The 15589-nt window shown below is 42.8% G+C and overlaps 1 protein-coding gene across 3 annotated transcripts in view; it reads right to left on the bottom strand.

Moving 5' to 3' along the window:
• CHD7 (chromodomain helicase DNA binding protein 7) overlaps window positions 1–15589 on the bottom strand; it is a 198306-nt gene that overhangs the window by 11652 nt on the left and 171065 nt on the right. For 2 of the 3 annotated variants that reach the window (XM_004697580.3, XM_045286272.1), the window contains exons 19-31: window positions 13899–14009; window positions 13604–13809; window positions 11530–11729; window positions 11042–11201; window positions 7263–7352; window positions 6742–6845; window positions 5278–5407; window positions 4824–4896; window positions 4606–4663; window positions 3710–3938; window positions 3281–3489; window positions 2487–3158; window positions 1223–1383 (exon numbers count right to left, since the gene is read on the bottom strand). In XM_004697580.3, the coding sequence (XP_004697637.1) occupies window positions 1223–1383; window positions 2487–3158; window positions 3281–3489; window positions 3710–3938; window positions 4606–4663; window positions 4824–4896; window positions 5278–5407; window positions 6742–6845; window positions 7263–7352; window positions 11042–11201; window positions 11530–11729; window positions 13604–13809; window positions 13899–14009 (2403 nt within the window). The remainder of the gene's footprint in view (window positions 1–1222; window positions 1384–2486; window positions 3159–3280; window positions 3490–3709; window positions 3939–4605; window positions 4664–4823; window positions 4897–5277; window positions 5408–6741; window positions 6846–7262; window positions 7353–11041; window positions 11202–11529; window positions 11730–13603; window positions 13810–13898; window positions 14010–15589) is intronic. The other variant, XM_045286254.1, reaches the window with a different exon arrangement.

Raw genomic sequence — 15589 nt, 5'->3', positions numbered from 1 at the left:
CAGATTAAAAATCTGCTGGAAAACTTGGCTTATACACGAGGATATATGGTACATTATTTTCCCTTTGTCAACATTGGGCAACTCGAAAATACTTCCACATTTGAAAAGTAAATTTTGTTTGAGTATTAGCATAAGGCAACGGAAGCCCTGCCTTTAACTTCTTGAAACTCTAGTACTTCAGACCTACAGGATGGTCCATAGCCTGTCCCAGGAAGTGGGACATCATTAGCACCACAAATCCAGCATTGTGGGTACCAATCAAGAAACACCCCATCCTAGTCATTTGCATTCTCTATTAGATTGAGGAGCATAGATTAAAAGTGTTGGCTATAATAAACCTGTGACTTGTCTATCAAATTCCCTTCCATACTCACTAAGGGGCATTAGCATATTGGGGAACCAAAGGAACCCATCACAGGGGTGAGTTTTTGATGGAGTGCTCTTCCCTTGGCGAGGCTGGTAGGTCTGAACTGATGGCCTTGCAGGTAGGAGTCCAATGTGCAACCCACTACGCCACCAGAGCTCCTCTGATGGGATGTTCTTTAGTCAACAGCATCACCCAGTTTCTTAAATAACCAAAAATGTGGAAGATTAGCCAGGAAAGAGTCTATTGAAGAGTTTCTTGTGCTAGTTTAAGCCCTGTTATGTTGATTTAGGATGTTTAGTTTTGACCCTGAATAATAGACCCAAATTATTTATTGGTTTATTATAAAATTATATTAGGTCATTACTTTGCTTTTGGTTACAGATAACTATATTTGGATCCTCCCATAATGTATAGAAGCAAACAGTTTAACATCTTATCCTCTCTCCCAAGTTAAGATGACAGATTTCTAAATACATGACATTGCCTTATATCTGAGAGTCCTACATCAGATTAGAAAAATAAGTAACAATAAGGAGTTTTATAGCTCCACCATTCTATTTTGTCAAATGATGAGTCTGTTGAAGCAATCTTCCATGCACTACACTGGACACCCAGGGTTGCTAACCTTAGAAGCCACAAGGAACAAGCACCATAAGTATAGTTCTCATATAGTTTCTCGTTCATGGCACTATTAGAAAATTATTCTATACTTTTTTCTTTAAACTTTTCTAGATCATTCTTTAAAAACAGAATCTACAGATTTCATGCATTGTGACAAAGTTAAAGACTATCTGACACGCCAAAAAGAATTTTTTCCCCTTTCTATTATTTTTCAGTCAACAACATCACTCCAACCTTAGGCCAAAATGAAAAGGTGAACGTTCGTTCCTGAAGGAGTTGAGATACTGACGGGTCTCCATCTTCCATATAGAACCCATCTCGGGTTTCATCCCTTGCAGTGCTCAGAGAAGCATTGCTTTCTTCATCAAAATTCTTCCCTCTAGACACAGCTCCTGCTGAGAGAGCAGTTAATAGGTATTACTCGCTGCCAAAATACCACAGAAACAGAAGCACAGAAAGAGAACAATTAAAAAAATTTAAATAGAATGGCCCTTCATTTTATTGATAATCTACTATGTGATTAAAATGTTATTAGGTACTTTATAAATGACTTTACATGCCATTTTGAAGCTCTATAACTTAAATTCCTTTAAGTGGAGCAGTGGTTACTCAACTACTAACTGAAATATAATGGCTGAAACCCACTAGTTGCTGCTAACCCGCAGAAAAATACGTTACTTTTAAAAGATTACCGCATGGGAAAGCCAACGGGGCAGTTCTCCTCTGCCCTATAGAGTCACTACGAGTCAGAATTGACATGACAATGGGTTTTAAGGTAGACAGTGCTATCCCATTTTATAGATGAAGGGACTGAGGCTCAGAGAGGAGCACTCTGTAAGTAAATTGTGACAGACGGTGAACGTCAACAAAGCCTGACCCAAAAGCCTATGATCGGCCATACAAGAAAATGGGTTAATGTTCTAACTTAAGTCCAAAGTTTCAGCAAGCACAAAAGAGCACAATGTGGTGCTTCATTCCCTACCTTGTGCCAGCTATAGCACTCTTAGAAAGGGACTTTTGAAAATTTACAAAAAGAACTGGTTACTTTCAGATTATACTCTTACCTTTTATTTAAGAGATCAATAAAGAAACCTATGCCCAATTGCCAGGAGTTGGAAGCGACTTGATAGTAATTGGTGGTTTGTGTGTCTTTTCATTCATTTGTTTTGAAATAACTAATACTATTTACTCAGTGAGGGACTCTCTCACACTGAGTCATCTGAACTAAGATAACATGGGACTCTCAGTAAACCGTTCCATATTCTTGAACCCTTCTTACAGTTCAAGTTGTTCAAAATCTTGCCTTTCCATACCATCATAACCAGAAGAAAGCACACACTTAAGCATAACCTGAAATTATTACCCTGTCATAGAAGAAAATGCACACTCATTACACTGAAACCCGGAAATAACTGTCGTCCAGCTACATGAGAACAACGCATCTTATCGCAGCAGGCTGCTGTGTGGTCGGGTGAAGGCGCGGGTTGGCGGACGTTACCTTCAGGCTGGGAAGACTCTTCTGATTTATCATCATCTTCAAGCTTTTCTTCCTCATCTTCTTCAGAACCCTTTTCTGAAATCGACTTGGATCCCACGTCCACACTGACTTCTATGCCTGCCAGGTCACTTTTCCCCACAGGTGCCTCAGCGTCACACACCTGCTTGCTGTCCTTCTCCTTACCATCCATTTCTTTTTCCTTTTCTTTGGCCTCAGACTTCTCCTTGGCGGCTGGGTTTCCCAATTCCTCCAGGTGACTTTCCGTTTGCTCCATGCCCTTGTCATCCTGAATGTGAGATGATGAGCTGACTGGAGGGATGGGACCAAATCCAACTGCCAGTGGGTTCAAGGACGATAGGTTACCCGCGCCTCTGTTTTGCGCAAAGTTTTTATGCGCATCCAAGAAGGACAGCTCAGGGTCATTGAGGATATGGTAATCTGTCCTGCTGACCCCATGTTTTGCAGCCCCAACCAACAAGTCTCGGTCGTGTTTCCCGCACTCCCACCACTCTGGCAAATCTAAATTTGGCTGGCACAGCTTTAGCCTCGCTCCCAGCTGAGGGTGGTGGAGAACTTGCTCACGTATCTTCCGCAGCAGTTCTATGCGGTACAACGTCCGAGAGGCTCGCTCTTCTGTGATTGGCTCGATCATGGACGAGAGGTCAGGTGGCTCTAGAACAAAAAAGCAATCGGATTTGCTTTGGAAAAAAGGTGACGTTCTCATGTTAAAAAAATTTTTTTTTTCTATTTCATCAGCCTTTCAGCAAAGAATTTTTAGTACTTACTGTACCTACCATCATCTGGTTTAGAGGGCATTTGACACACTCGTCTACACATAGCCACAAAACAACTGAAGTATTTCTCCAAACTCTCATCAGACTTTTTGTCAAGTCTGGCAAATGCTCGAAATTGGTTCCAGTCAAACTGCTGTTTTATCGGGTCAAAAATAACCCCAAAAGTGGATACCACACGGTAAAAATCAGCCTCTTCTCTTCTCGTCCATCTATTAGAAAGAAGATATTAGCTTAAATTGGACTTAGAGTAAACGTTTATTATTCCTTTTTTTCTTTGGGGGTGGTGGGGAGAGACCAGATCGCTCTGATGGAGTGAGGCTTATCTTTGATGGCCACTATCTGTGAGGTGATTCCTGTCTGCGCTACGCAAAGAAAAGTAGAAAACAGGGAAATGTTCCAGGGGTCAAATAAAACCCGAAGGAAACTCACTTTTGACGCTTTTCAGATATAATAGCTTCTCTCTCTGCTTCTAGTGCTCGCACTTCCTCCCGTGGCCGGCGTCTCCGGCGGTCAGTCTTCATTAAGGCCTCTTGCCTCATTTGCTGCCTTTTATAACTGCGCTGATAGGCAGTAATGAGGCGGCGTAGACGGGTAGTCAGCGTTGAAGTGTTAGGCCAGTAAAGTTGGCCTAGCTCAGCATTACTATCACTGTGCTTGCCTGGGGAAGTGGAAAAGACAGTTTTGAAACATGTAGCTGCAATCTTGCAACACACAGGACTTTCTAACTGAACAGGGTGCTTCAATGAACACTCGGAAGACAGTGTAGGAAAGGTCATCCCTCATATTTAACTATAAATGTAGGAAAATGGTCGCACAGAACTTATCATTTGCTTCTTTCTGATGCCTTAAAAGGAAAAAAAGTTTTTTCAACCAATCTTACATAAGAAACACCTTTACAACATAAACCACACTGTCATAATACTCTTAAGCAACACTTTTACAATAAAAACTTAAACATAACGAAACATTCATGTAATTGCTAACTAATGATTGTACATTGGTTAAAAGGTCAGTATTCAAAAAAAAAAGTCAGTATTCTATATAAATTGGCAATATTTCAGATAGTTTGCAAATGCCCTACCCTCAAGAGAAAGTTCTAAAGATGCTTAAAATTGTTTCCCTAACTGATGGTAGAAAAAAAATCTTTGCTAAAAAAGCTATTCTATGAAATTCATTAAGAAACCAGCATTAAACAAGAACCAAAATTTAAAAAAAAAACAAAAATAGTCCTAGAAATGCCCTGGTCAAGAAATACAACCATAGTAAAGAAAAAGTCCCTAGTATAAGAGATTCTTGCTCCATTCCCTCATCTTTAAGGAGCTTACTTGTAGCATGTATTTCCATGGATTCTTCCTTATCTTCTGGAGGAGAATTTGCAAATTCCTGGAAAGCGAAGTAAGAAATAGAATCATTTTAATTTGTGTATGGGTGTGGTTTTGCTTCAATTTTAAAAGAAAGGCAATTAGCTACAAAGTTTAACAAGTCTTATATGGGCATGCACTCTTTAAGGGTACTACAAAGGCCACTGTGCAAAGGTTCTTACGTCTACTTCATCCTTAAACGGCGTTCTAGCTGGCTTATATTCTGGGTCCTCGTCTTCCCTGTCAAATTCTCCCCTAGAGAAAAGTTAAAAGTTAAAGAAAGGTCATACCGATGAGCAAGAGAGTGGTAAGGGGAGGGAGGGAAGGAGGGACAATGCTACTTCTAACTCTGAGGTTGACCTCAAAAGTGATCCTACCAATACGTAAAATATACAGCCACGGAAAGGGCTGGGGAAAGATAGGACCTGTCATTTGGAGAAGCCTCATATAATCTGGCTAGTAAATTTTTATTAAATAGCCCTTATAACATGTAAATAAAATATATTGGTAAAGACCACAGTTCAAGTCAGATGCAATACGGGGCGTGCATTGTAAAAAAAAAAAAAAAAATCGAACCTTACGAATACATGCAATACTGACATAAAGTTTATTAAAATTTTAAAATGTCCTCCTTACCCGTCACCACCATCTGCTAGCATGTCTGTTCCTCTTTGCTCAGCAGCAATGGCCTTGGCATCAGGCATACCAACTCGTTCCAGAAAGCACAGTGCGGGGTCAGCTCGCATAGAATTATACTTCTCATAGCCTGTGTCGTCCCCACCAGCCAAGAGGAAAGACACAGCAACAAAGAAAGGAGTCATCCCTGGACAGAATCATCGCGCCACAGTAACGGATGCATTTTATTTCCCAATCTGGAGTATCTTCTAGATGGAGATCCAAACTGTGTTTTAACAAAGCATTCTGGGCGATGATCCTTTGGGGCAGGTTTGTGGGGTCAAGTTACACTTTAGGGACATTATCAGAATGACAAGAAATATGAACAGAAAAATGTGTCCAGCTATGTCTGGGAAGATTTTTGACCCTATTTTCCCAAACATGTAAATTTTGCCTGACATTTGAAAGACTTCAGAACTTTCCTATGCGATCACTGCAGTGTTAGTCCCAAGGTCACCTCTGCCCACCCTCTTTTGCATCACTTCAGCCCTGCTGGACCCTCACACTGCTGGCTGAAAATCACTGTGCACGTCAGGCCAGCGAACATGTCTTATTAGGTTTAGAACGATGCATGTCAGTAAGATGACACTGTTCCCTCTATGGTTTTCAAACTGCAATTTGCTTTTTGACTGCCCAAGTTGACTAGATGGAAAATGGCAGATCCCAACAGTGCACTGCGGGAAAATGATTTTTAGGCTGAGCTCACAAAATGCGGCTGTGGTACACAAGCGGAACAGCACAATTCAATTAGGATGTGTACTACAACACAGTGCTCCTAACTGCTGTAGAGCCTCCAGCCAAACTGTCATCATGAAAGGTTTTATAAGCCATCATTCTCCCCTTTAGTCAGCCTGGGCTGCTGAGAATACCTCTGCGACCTCCAGAGAATTGGGATTATAATCAGGCATCGCTCGCTGTATATATCATGCCAGTTCTGCATCCCCAGCCTTTCAAAGTTAACAAGGCTGCATCCCACTCGGGGGAGCCGTGAGTTCTCAGCACTGACATTTGTGAAATATTGCTTGGAACAAAGCCCAGGAGGCACTTGTACAGATTAATAGCAGAGGTTAAGCCCACTGTCCACTTTGACATTGGCTGGCAGAGTTAGCAAGGGAAGCAGCGCTGGAAGCAAAGTTTAGGGAGATCTATAGTAAAACTTGGCTATTATTAAAACAAATACAGTTTGGGTTTTATTTAGAGCCAAGAAAGAAATGTTTTCTTCTCAAATACTCAACAAACATTCAAAAACAGCATCTGATATTTACAGTTCATATTAGATTTTTCAGTACAGAAAAATTTTCGACGCCAAGAGTCCTTTGGAACTAGCCTCATTAATATTATGACTTTAGGAGAGAGTCTGCAAGGGGTTCTAAATAAAGACAAAGCTGTACAGTCATGATGGATTTAAATAGAAACATTACTTACCATGTTTGAACACGCCAATTAAGAGCGATTTATCTGCTTCCTTGTCCCACCAATCTGTAGGAACTTCGGCATGGAAAGGCTCAGGTATCCACACATCTGCTTCACTATAAAGACATTCAAGTAATATTTAGAATAAATGCTAGCATTAAAAATGACTTTCAAGTAATGAATATGATACACACTCCTACATTCTCTTGCTCATAAAAAAAGGTCTGAGTGTGTAGGGAAGGTTGCAAAAAAGTTAAAAGAAAGGGCAGAACTCAGTTGTCCTTTACCACCACTAAGAGGGAACTTTCACAACAGCGTCACATCGAAAAGGTCATCTTAAAGCATCAATGGTTTATCTCACACGTGTTTATACATGCAAACAGGCAGTCTTTCCCAGACTCTCATCCCATCCCTGACCTCACTGTGCATTTGAGATACAAAAAAGTAGAAGACCTTCTCTGGCCTGAGAAGATCCTTAAGCATAATACATGATCACCACATGAACTCAAGATCAAGTGTGCACGCCCACTAACCTTGAGTCAGCACCCTCTATGATCTTATCTGCTTGGTCTCCTATAACTTCTTGTCTTAGGTAGTACAGCATTCGGACACGCAGCAGGACCCTGAAGAGGAAAGATAGGGTGGGGTGGGGGGTGGGGGGAGGAAGAGTTTTTAACTTCAGGACTATTTGCCAACAGTGGCTTTTGGCAGCTGCTGCTGTTCATCCATCATCCTGCCAAGGCTGATTAGCCATGCTGTATGGTAGGCTTGAAGCGTGACAGATGGTGGCACATAATCACCTCTGTGTGGTGCTTTCTGCTGGCTTCCAACAGGCCTGCCTGGCAACGGCTCACACTGCATAGAGAGGGACCAGGCTCAGCCTAGCCTGGGCGCACTTCATTTAGTTCTACCTAGTACAGCTTGTGAAGTTTAGACACGTACCCTACCATTGCCTCTGAAGTATTGAAGCAAGTTTGTAAACAACCTAGCAGATGGCTTTCAGTAACTGTTCTGCTTCATTATCTCATAAAATTTCCTCAGCTGCTGCCTTAATACCATTTTTGGAAGCACATCAGAAGTTGTAGGAATAAACGAAATATAAAATCTGGTTTTACTACCTTACAATAAACCCTCAATATGGAATGTCAGGTTTTTCGGATTATACAACTTTGCTTCAGAGAAAGGCAGTTAGGGCCGTGGCAGCACTAAGGGTAGGTTCTTACTCTTCCCCCTTAAGAAATATTAAGTCTTTTTATTCCCCTTCGGTTATATGACCTATGAACCTAAGTGGTAGTTTAAAAAAATATTAATAGCAGAGCCTTATATGGAGATTAAAATACACCAAATTTATTCCTGTTCTTAATCATTTTTTCAGGAACCACAAACAAAACAAAAAATAACACTTGGAATTCTAGGAATCAGATTTGTAATCTCACTTGAACTTTCTCAATATCTCAAACATAATTTTTTCAGTAAATCTACCTGGTAACTCCCAAAGGCCCAGGTCTACTCCAAACCCGCTGTCCCCTGTTGGATAGACTTAGTGTCCTAAGACTGAAGATGACCTGCCAGGTCATGTGAGAGTTACAGAATCAACTACTATGATCTTGACTGGTTAACCCATCATTCCCTTGGATAACACATAACAACCAATACCTCACTTTTACGTATTTGATCTTTTTTGACCAAACCTGATTTTCATAAAAACTCTCTGAGGAACTGGGGGAAGTTATGTTTTCTATTACAAATTAAGAAAACAGAGGCAAACAGGAGAAGTTGCTTAACCAAAATCAGAGAGTCGCTCTGAGCATGGGACACAAAGACCTAGGTTTTCTGATGCCACAGCATCACATGTCTATCACATGGAACACGGCACTTAAAACATCCAAATGATAAGTACGGGCAGATCCATCAAAGAAACTACTATTGGTTTTGCTTTAAAAGAGGTTCTCACGGCATACTTTCTCCCCACCCGGAAAGTCCTCTCCTGCCAACAAGAGTTCAAGATGGGCAACTGGGAGGAAAACAATGAGTTTTTGTCAAGTATTCCAATGTACCGTATATACTCATGTATAAGCCGAGTTTTCCCAACACATTTTTAATGAAGTTTTTGTGGTGAAATTAGGTGCCTCAGGTGCTATTCGGGTCAGCTTATACTCAAGTATATACGGTACTTCTTGTTAAGTTAGCACTCTGGATCACTCATTTATTTTAAACGTTAGAATTCTTTCTCTCATTAACTTTTAAAATAAACTTGTACCTAACTTAACCTACACAAAGAAAATAGTACAAGTGTAGACCCCACACCTGTCACCTTCATTTCTTCTTTGGGTAGAGAAGAGATTCCTTTTCATTAACAACAAAATTCTGTTGTCATGACCCTAGTGGGATCACTTCCTTTCAGTAAAAGACCATTTCCTTCAGGTGGGATCTTAGACATGTGTAAATTTTTATGAGCTAATTGTGAACTTCCCCTTTTACAGGAAAATAAAACCAAAAACCAGACCAATGCAGCTGGGAAACCCAGACCTGCTGTGGGCAACCCTGGGTGACCCCCAGCCCCAGTGCACAGAGATAAGTGGGCACATCCACTAGGATGAAGGACTTAGACAGCTGCATCCATTCACGAACCCTCAGGGTTTCTTCAGCTTTACCAATTAATTGTCCTACAAATGAGGGCTTTTTGTCCAGGACCCAACCTACAAGTTGTGCACTGTCTGAATCGTCCTGTCTCTTGGAACCTTCGACAACTTGCCATCTCTGTCTCTCAAAATCTTAATTTGTGAGGACACTGACCAGCTCGCTTCTTGAATGTCTCTCAATTTGTCTTATTTACTATTTTTCACAGTCACAAATACTTCCCATGTTGCATCCTGGTAAGTCAAGACAGGATCTCTTAGAAAAGATGACTAGGAATACTTGCTTTCTTCCTCATGAGGTGAGCTGCAGTGTACTGACAGGTTCTTCTGAGATTGGGTGAGAAGATGTGAACAACTCTAGTGACCACTCACATCCCAGTCAGAAAGGTTCCCCATACGACTGGCTACTGCCATGAGAACGGGAAACTTAAGCCACCCAGCATCACACTGAGACCCAAGGACAGAGTTATCGCTCCATACAGAACCAAGAGAAACATGGCTGCACCAGAGGCATTTCATCCGCAGCCCAAATTCTGAATGCAGATCTACTGCCCAGAAATGTAGATAAACCACAAGCTCTTTTGTAAGAGCTGTGAGATAGTATTTGAAAGAGAAGTATGATGCTACAGCAGTAACAGACACGTTTCTGAAGCGCAAAAATAGCCTAGAAGATTCAAAAAGAAAAAAACTTGTCGGTGAAAAATCTAAGTGTAGCAATCAAAGGTAGGCCCTAAGAGACCACCAAGGCCCCGAAAAAGGTGATGGCGACTACAAAGAGTGCAACCAGGAAGTAGCAGGCAGTTCCCGCATGCCACCTCATGTCTTCCAAGGTGGGTGGGGACTCCGGAGGGTAAGAGCTAAGGAATTATACAGGTCTAGTAAGGGTTCAGATCTGGCTGAGAGCTTTTACTGGCTGAGGAGCTTAAGTAAGTTATTCCACATGAGCCTCCATTTCCTTCTCCATTAAGGACGGACCACAAGGGTACTACTTTCCTTAGATGATTCAGACAGGTGACCTATATGACGTGCTCAGTCCACTGACAACATGTGCTCTGACTTCCACTGCTGTACTTACTTCTATCCTGCCTTGTCTAATCAAGACCTAGCTGCAGAACTTCGTTTAACTGACCAGGATGCTAAGATTTCACAGGAGCCGAGTAGCTTGCACGAGACTGCAGAGAGCGAAGAAGTAGAGACGCTGACTGTACTGCTCCGGTGTGATGGACGCCGACAAGGGCGCAATCCGAGTAAGGGAGGGAAGAGCGTGCACAGACACCAGAATGACAGTAACCGAGGTCCAAGGAATGAACTGCATTCAGATCATTATTCAAATACATATGATCAATTTCTAGAAATAAAGGTACAGGATATAATTCTAAGCTCAGAGAGGGGACAAAAGGGCAGGATTCAGCAACTGAGATATTCTGATGCAAACAATACAAATGCACCCTTCCCCTCCCTCCGGGACAGTAGGTGACAGCAGGATCATAGAAACCTAACTAACAAATACTGGTCGGCAGTCTGTCATCTAAACAGGCACCTTAACCAGACCAGGCAGCACGTTGCAATACGAAGAGGGCGACTATGGATTTTGATAGTTCCCATCGCGCAACTGGTTTTGTTTTGCCTTTGGGAAAAGACACGAGCTGTTGCAGAGAAGCGGCTCTACGCACTTGTTGCAGTGGTGCTTCAGGTGCTTCTTATAGCTGTCCTCCTGGAAGAGCAGGTCAGGGTTGCAGCCGGCCAGCCAGTCTGCATGCTGCACCACTGGCTGCATGCTCTGCGCTTTCACCTTCTTGCCTTTCCTTCCCCGTGGAACCGGTGCCGATAAGCCTGTAGTAATGATAATGAAAGCCCTTACAATCCAACACCAGAGCCAGGCATTTTTACGTCAAAGACAAGGAAGTTCAGGGTACACCTAGAGAAAACAATTTTTTTAAAACACCCCAAACCAAGTGTTGCCAAGTTGATTCTGACTCATAGTAACCCCATAAGTGCCAGAGTAGAAATGCTCCGCAGGATTTCAATGACTGGGTTTTCAGACATGGACAGCGACAACTTCTTTACAAGTGGCCTTGGAGTGGATTTGAACCTCCAGTGTTTCCGTTGGCAGCTTCTAAGAATTAACTGTTTGCAGCTCCTCTGAGGATGAAGCTCTTACCAGAATGATTGACCAAGGCTCGAGTCTGGCCGTCAGCCGTCGGTGTGATCAGATCCCAGATGAAGCTTTTGATATTCTCGTCCCCTCGATAGTGGTTGAGGCAATACACAAGGATGGTTCTGCATATGGTTTCCACATCCTGCTCCGTGAGTTGGCGCTTGTAGCGCCCGTGTGAAAGGATGTCTGTCCATCGTCCCCACCTGGAATGCAAACATTCAGCATGTAGACGGCACTTTTGAGTATATGCTCCGGGCTCTACTTTAGCAGTCATGTATTGGAGTTGGGAAATTCTGGGTCAAAAGTTCCAGGATTGTATACAAGGTAAAGGAAACCAATCAAGGGTACAAATATCTGAAAGTAGGGCATGAAGCCACTGCTCATAACTATAGTAGGTAAATTAGCACAAAAAATAATAAAGCACAAGCGTTTAACATACATTTTATAAGTAAGATGCAGCAATTTTGCAGACAGGAAAGCAATCCAGGGACTGGAAGATTGAATACTGAACTCCACTATCATGGCTTGGGTATTTCAATGTTGATCAGCTACTTGCAATGAAAGGTGACTCAAGGGAGGCGTGGCTACTTCAAAATCAATGATGCAATGGTAAGATTATGAATGCGCCCATCCCTTCAAAGGGTGGCCACGATAATTAATGAATGATGATGAGAAGCTGTGCATTTTCTTTTGAAATCAAGAATGATAACTCAAAGCACACTTGCACACCCACGAAAAGCACTCAGCTGGTTCTCGGTCCCCTGTGTGAAATGGGTGGGGGGAATACACAGCTGAAGCCAAACAGTCTATCTTGTGTTATCCTCACCAGTGTCAACAGACTGTGGCGTGGGTCCCGCTTTGAGGGGAGTTGACCCCTAGGGCAAACACTCGGGGCATGGTTGGAGCAGGCACACAAGTCTGCGCAATCTTTCCTCAGGTTACACTTGACTTAGCTAGGCACAGCACGGAGCCCCAGGCTCAGCCCCTGCGAGCACGGTGGACGGTCTCTTGCCGTGCCAGTGCCCTTTCTCGTTTCAGAGAGCTTTCATTCCCTCAAGTCACAGGTTCTTCTCCTACTCCTACGCATCTGACCCCACTGCTCTTCACCTGCCTAATTCACAATGCCCCTCCTGGCACAAAAGACCTCCTCAGAATCTGGAAAGCTCCTTCTTTCGCCTCCTCATCTCAGGAGTGGGGAGAGCATGTTGAGCTGGGTCTTAAGGGATGGATCACATTGAGCTGTTATTCCTGCTGGCTCACTTGCCGGCTGGGGGCTGGGACGATGTGGGGCTGCCTGGCTCGCAGAGGGGGTCTCCAGTGTCGGAGAGTATCCTGCATAGTACACAGTGCAGGATGAATGTACACTAAAGAGTGAGGAATTCCACAGGCAAGGGGGACTGGCAGGAATGAGAGAAGACCTCTGCAGGGCTCACTGGCATGTTAATAATCAAATTCTGTATTTGGGTCACTGGGTTAAAAACGGGAAGTAGCAAAGGACCCAGCTATGGAGAGTCCTGCCCACCCTTACATGGATGCTGGGTCCTGAGATACATGATGGGCCTCTGCTAACCTTCCTTTGTACCACGAATGGTCATGGACCCAGCCCTCACCACTGTCTGTGGCATGTACTCTGCCCCGAGGCAGTCAGAAAGCAGGGCTCTGCTTGTCCTCAAGGAGCTGTTGACTTTTCACCCACAGGAGAGGCTGCTAACTCAGACATCACAGAACCGCATGTGAGTGTCGGTGGACTCTGAGGTGCATGGAGAGGTCTGAGCTTCATCTCGAAGCTTGATTATCATGCACAACTTCATTTGAATTATAAATAATCAATGAATAAATTTGAATTTGACAATATTCTTTAAGCTATAAACCAGTACCCCTAACTTGATGTGACCTGTTCAAATTCACACGGATCTGAATGAGAGTAACTTTATCAAATGACCTCGCTGCCTCCAAAAAGCATTGGGTGGCACTATTGGGAGTTGCACAAATCTAAATACACATTTTTTCTGTACCGACTACAAATTCTTACAATATCAGAAATAAAATTATATTTTACACAGTAAGTTCAACTTACCCATAAACAAGCAGGTTCTTCTCAACTCTGAAACACTCACTCCTTGCATAACCCTGTGACTTATCCTGTGGGCGCCGAGGCTTCGTGCAAGGTTTTTCTTCGGAATCACTCTCTAAGTCAGAAAATTCCATCAGCTCATCTTCTTTCACTGCACTGTACAGCCTAGTCTGCTTTCTCACTCTTGGGGTGTCAATAACTAGGTTGTTCTGAAAGAAGAGCAGATAAATTTAAATCACTTGAAAAAGCTAACTTTGGATGCTATCAGATAGGGAATTGACTGGGGCCTCTCACTCACCCTCCCATTCAAAGCATCGATATCCAATTCTGCCTTCTTCGCCCACTTTTGCCAGAAATTTGGATCATCCAGGGAAATATCTGTCCTATTGCCAGATGCAACAAAGCTGGCCTAGAGGGAAACAAACGTGCATTACTTTGAGGTGCTATTTTCAGGGCCAAGATGCAAAGTAGCTTTCACTATTGATCCTCTGGTGGGTTCTTCCATGGTGTGCCCACAGCTCTGGCAGATGAGACGAAGATGACAGACTACCACACCGGTATCTCACTGCCCAGGCACTGAGACCGAGTAGGAAATGAAGGACGAAAATGCAGTGTGACAAACAACAGGGAACAAAGGCACATGCAACAGCAACTGACACAGAGAGGTGCCCTTGGCCTGCTGAGCCGGTGGGAAAAGAAGGAAAGCACTATTGGTAAGAGGGCAGCGAAGACTCTGGAAGCTAACTACTGAACTAAATTTGAGACGCTCATAGAACAGGCAAGCACGTAGAAGCGTTTATAGCAGCGGGAAGAGCAAAAGCAGCATGAAGAAGTGCTGATGTTTCACGTGGGCAGTCCTGAGGACACATGGAGAAGGGGCACACCTCAAGATAGGCAGGCAAAAGCCAGACCAAGAAGGGCTGGCATGCTGAGTTAACAGAGTTTACACTCTACCCTGAGGTGGCAGTCAGCTATTTGAAGAAAGAGGCTCAAGATGGACATGATTGCATTCGGAGTCATTTTAGACATATCACACTAGAGCATAGATCTTGGAAGACGGTGGGTAGCATAGAGTCGAAAAGCCACTCTAATAGCTTATATAACAAATGACAGAGACCAAACATAGTAATAGCAAAACAGAGAAAAGTAGGGACTATAGAAGTACATATCATAAGTATATATATCTATAGTATGATTAGTAGCGTTAGAATATGGGTGGATGTGAAGTATGAAGAGAGGGAAGGGCTGGGAGAGCCTCAGAACCCCCTTTGGCATCAGAACAGTGTTACTTGGGTGAAGAAACAGGCACCGTATATACTCGAGTATAAGGCGAGTTTCCCAGCACATTTTTAACGCACTTTTTGTAGTAGACTTAGGTGCCTCGGCTGATATTGGAGGTGGCTTATACTTGAGTATATATGGCATTCGAAGGATGTGGGAGCAGGTATAATGAATTTGCTTTTACACATACTAAAATTGAAGTATCTGAGAAGACTGGGGAAAAACCTGAGGAGAGGTTGAGAAGCGAAGCACATGTTAGGTCACAGAGTCCAGAGAAGAAGGACCTGCCAAAGGTGGAATGGCTGGGAGAACTGGATGCCATGTTCAAAATGAGGAAGGTGGATCCCCACCTCACACCACACACAAAAATTAACTACAAAAAAAAAAAAATCACAGACCTAAATGTTAAAGCAAAAACTGCAAGGCTCTTAGAAGAAAAATGTAAGTATGTCTTTAATCTTTTGTTAGGCCATTTCTTAGATAAAACATAAAAAGGTAAATAATTTTTTTAAAAAGGATACATTTAATTGCATCAACATTAAATACCATTAATAAGAGTTTAGGAAAACACAATGGGAAATCTTATTATCTGATACGGGACTTATATGCAGAATTTGAATAGACGTTTCTCTGAAGAGGATATACACATGGTCAGTAAGCACACGGAAAGATGTTCACAAGTATGTTATTGGAGAAATGCAAATCAAA

This window comes from Echinops telfairi, unplaced genomic scaffold (genome assembly GCF_000313985.2).
Source record: "Echinops telfairi isolate 266 unplaced genomic scaffold, ASM31398v2 ScPeMD7_1;HRSCAF=3_0, whole genome shotgun sequence".
Taxonomy (NCBI): Eukaryota; Metazoa; Chordata; class Mammalia; order Afrosoricida; family Tenrecidae; genus Echinops; species Echinops telfairi.
This window is presented reverse-complemented; position numbering and strand designations above follow the sequence as displayed.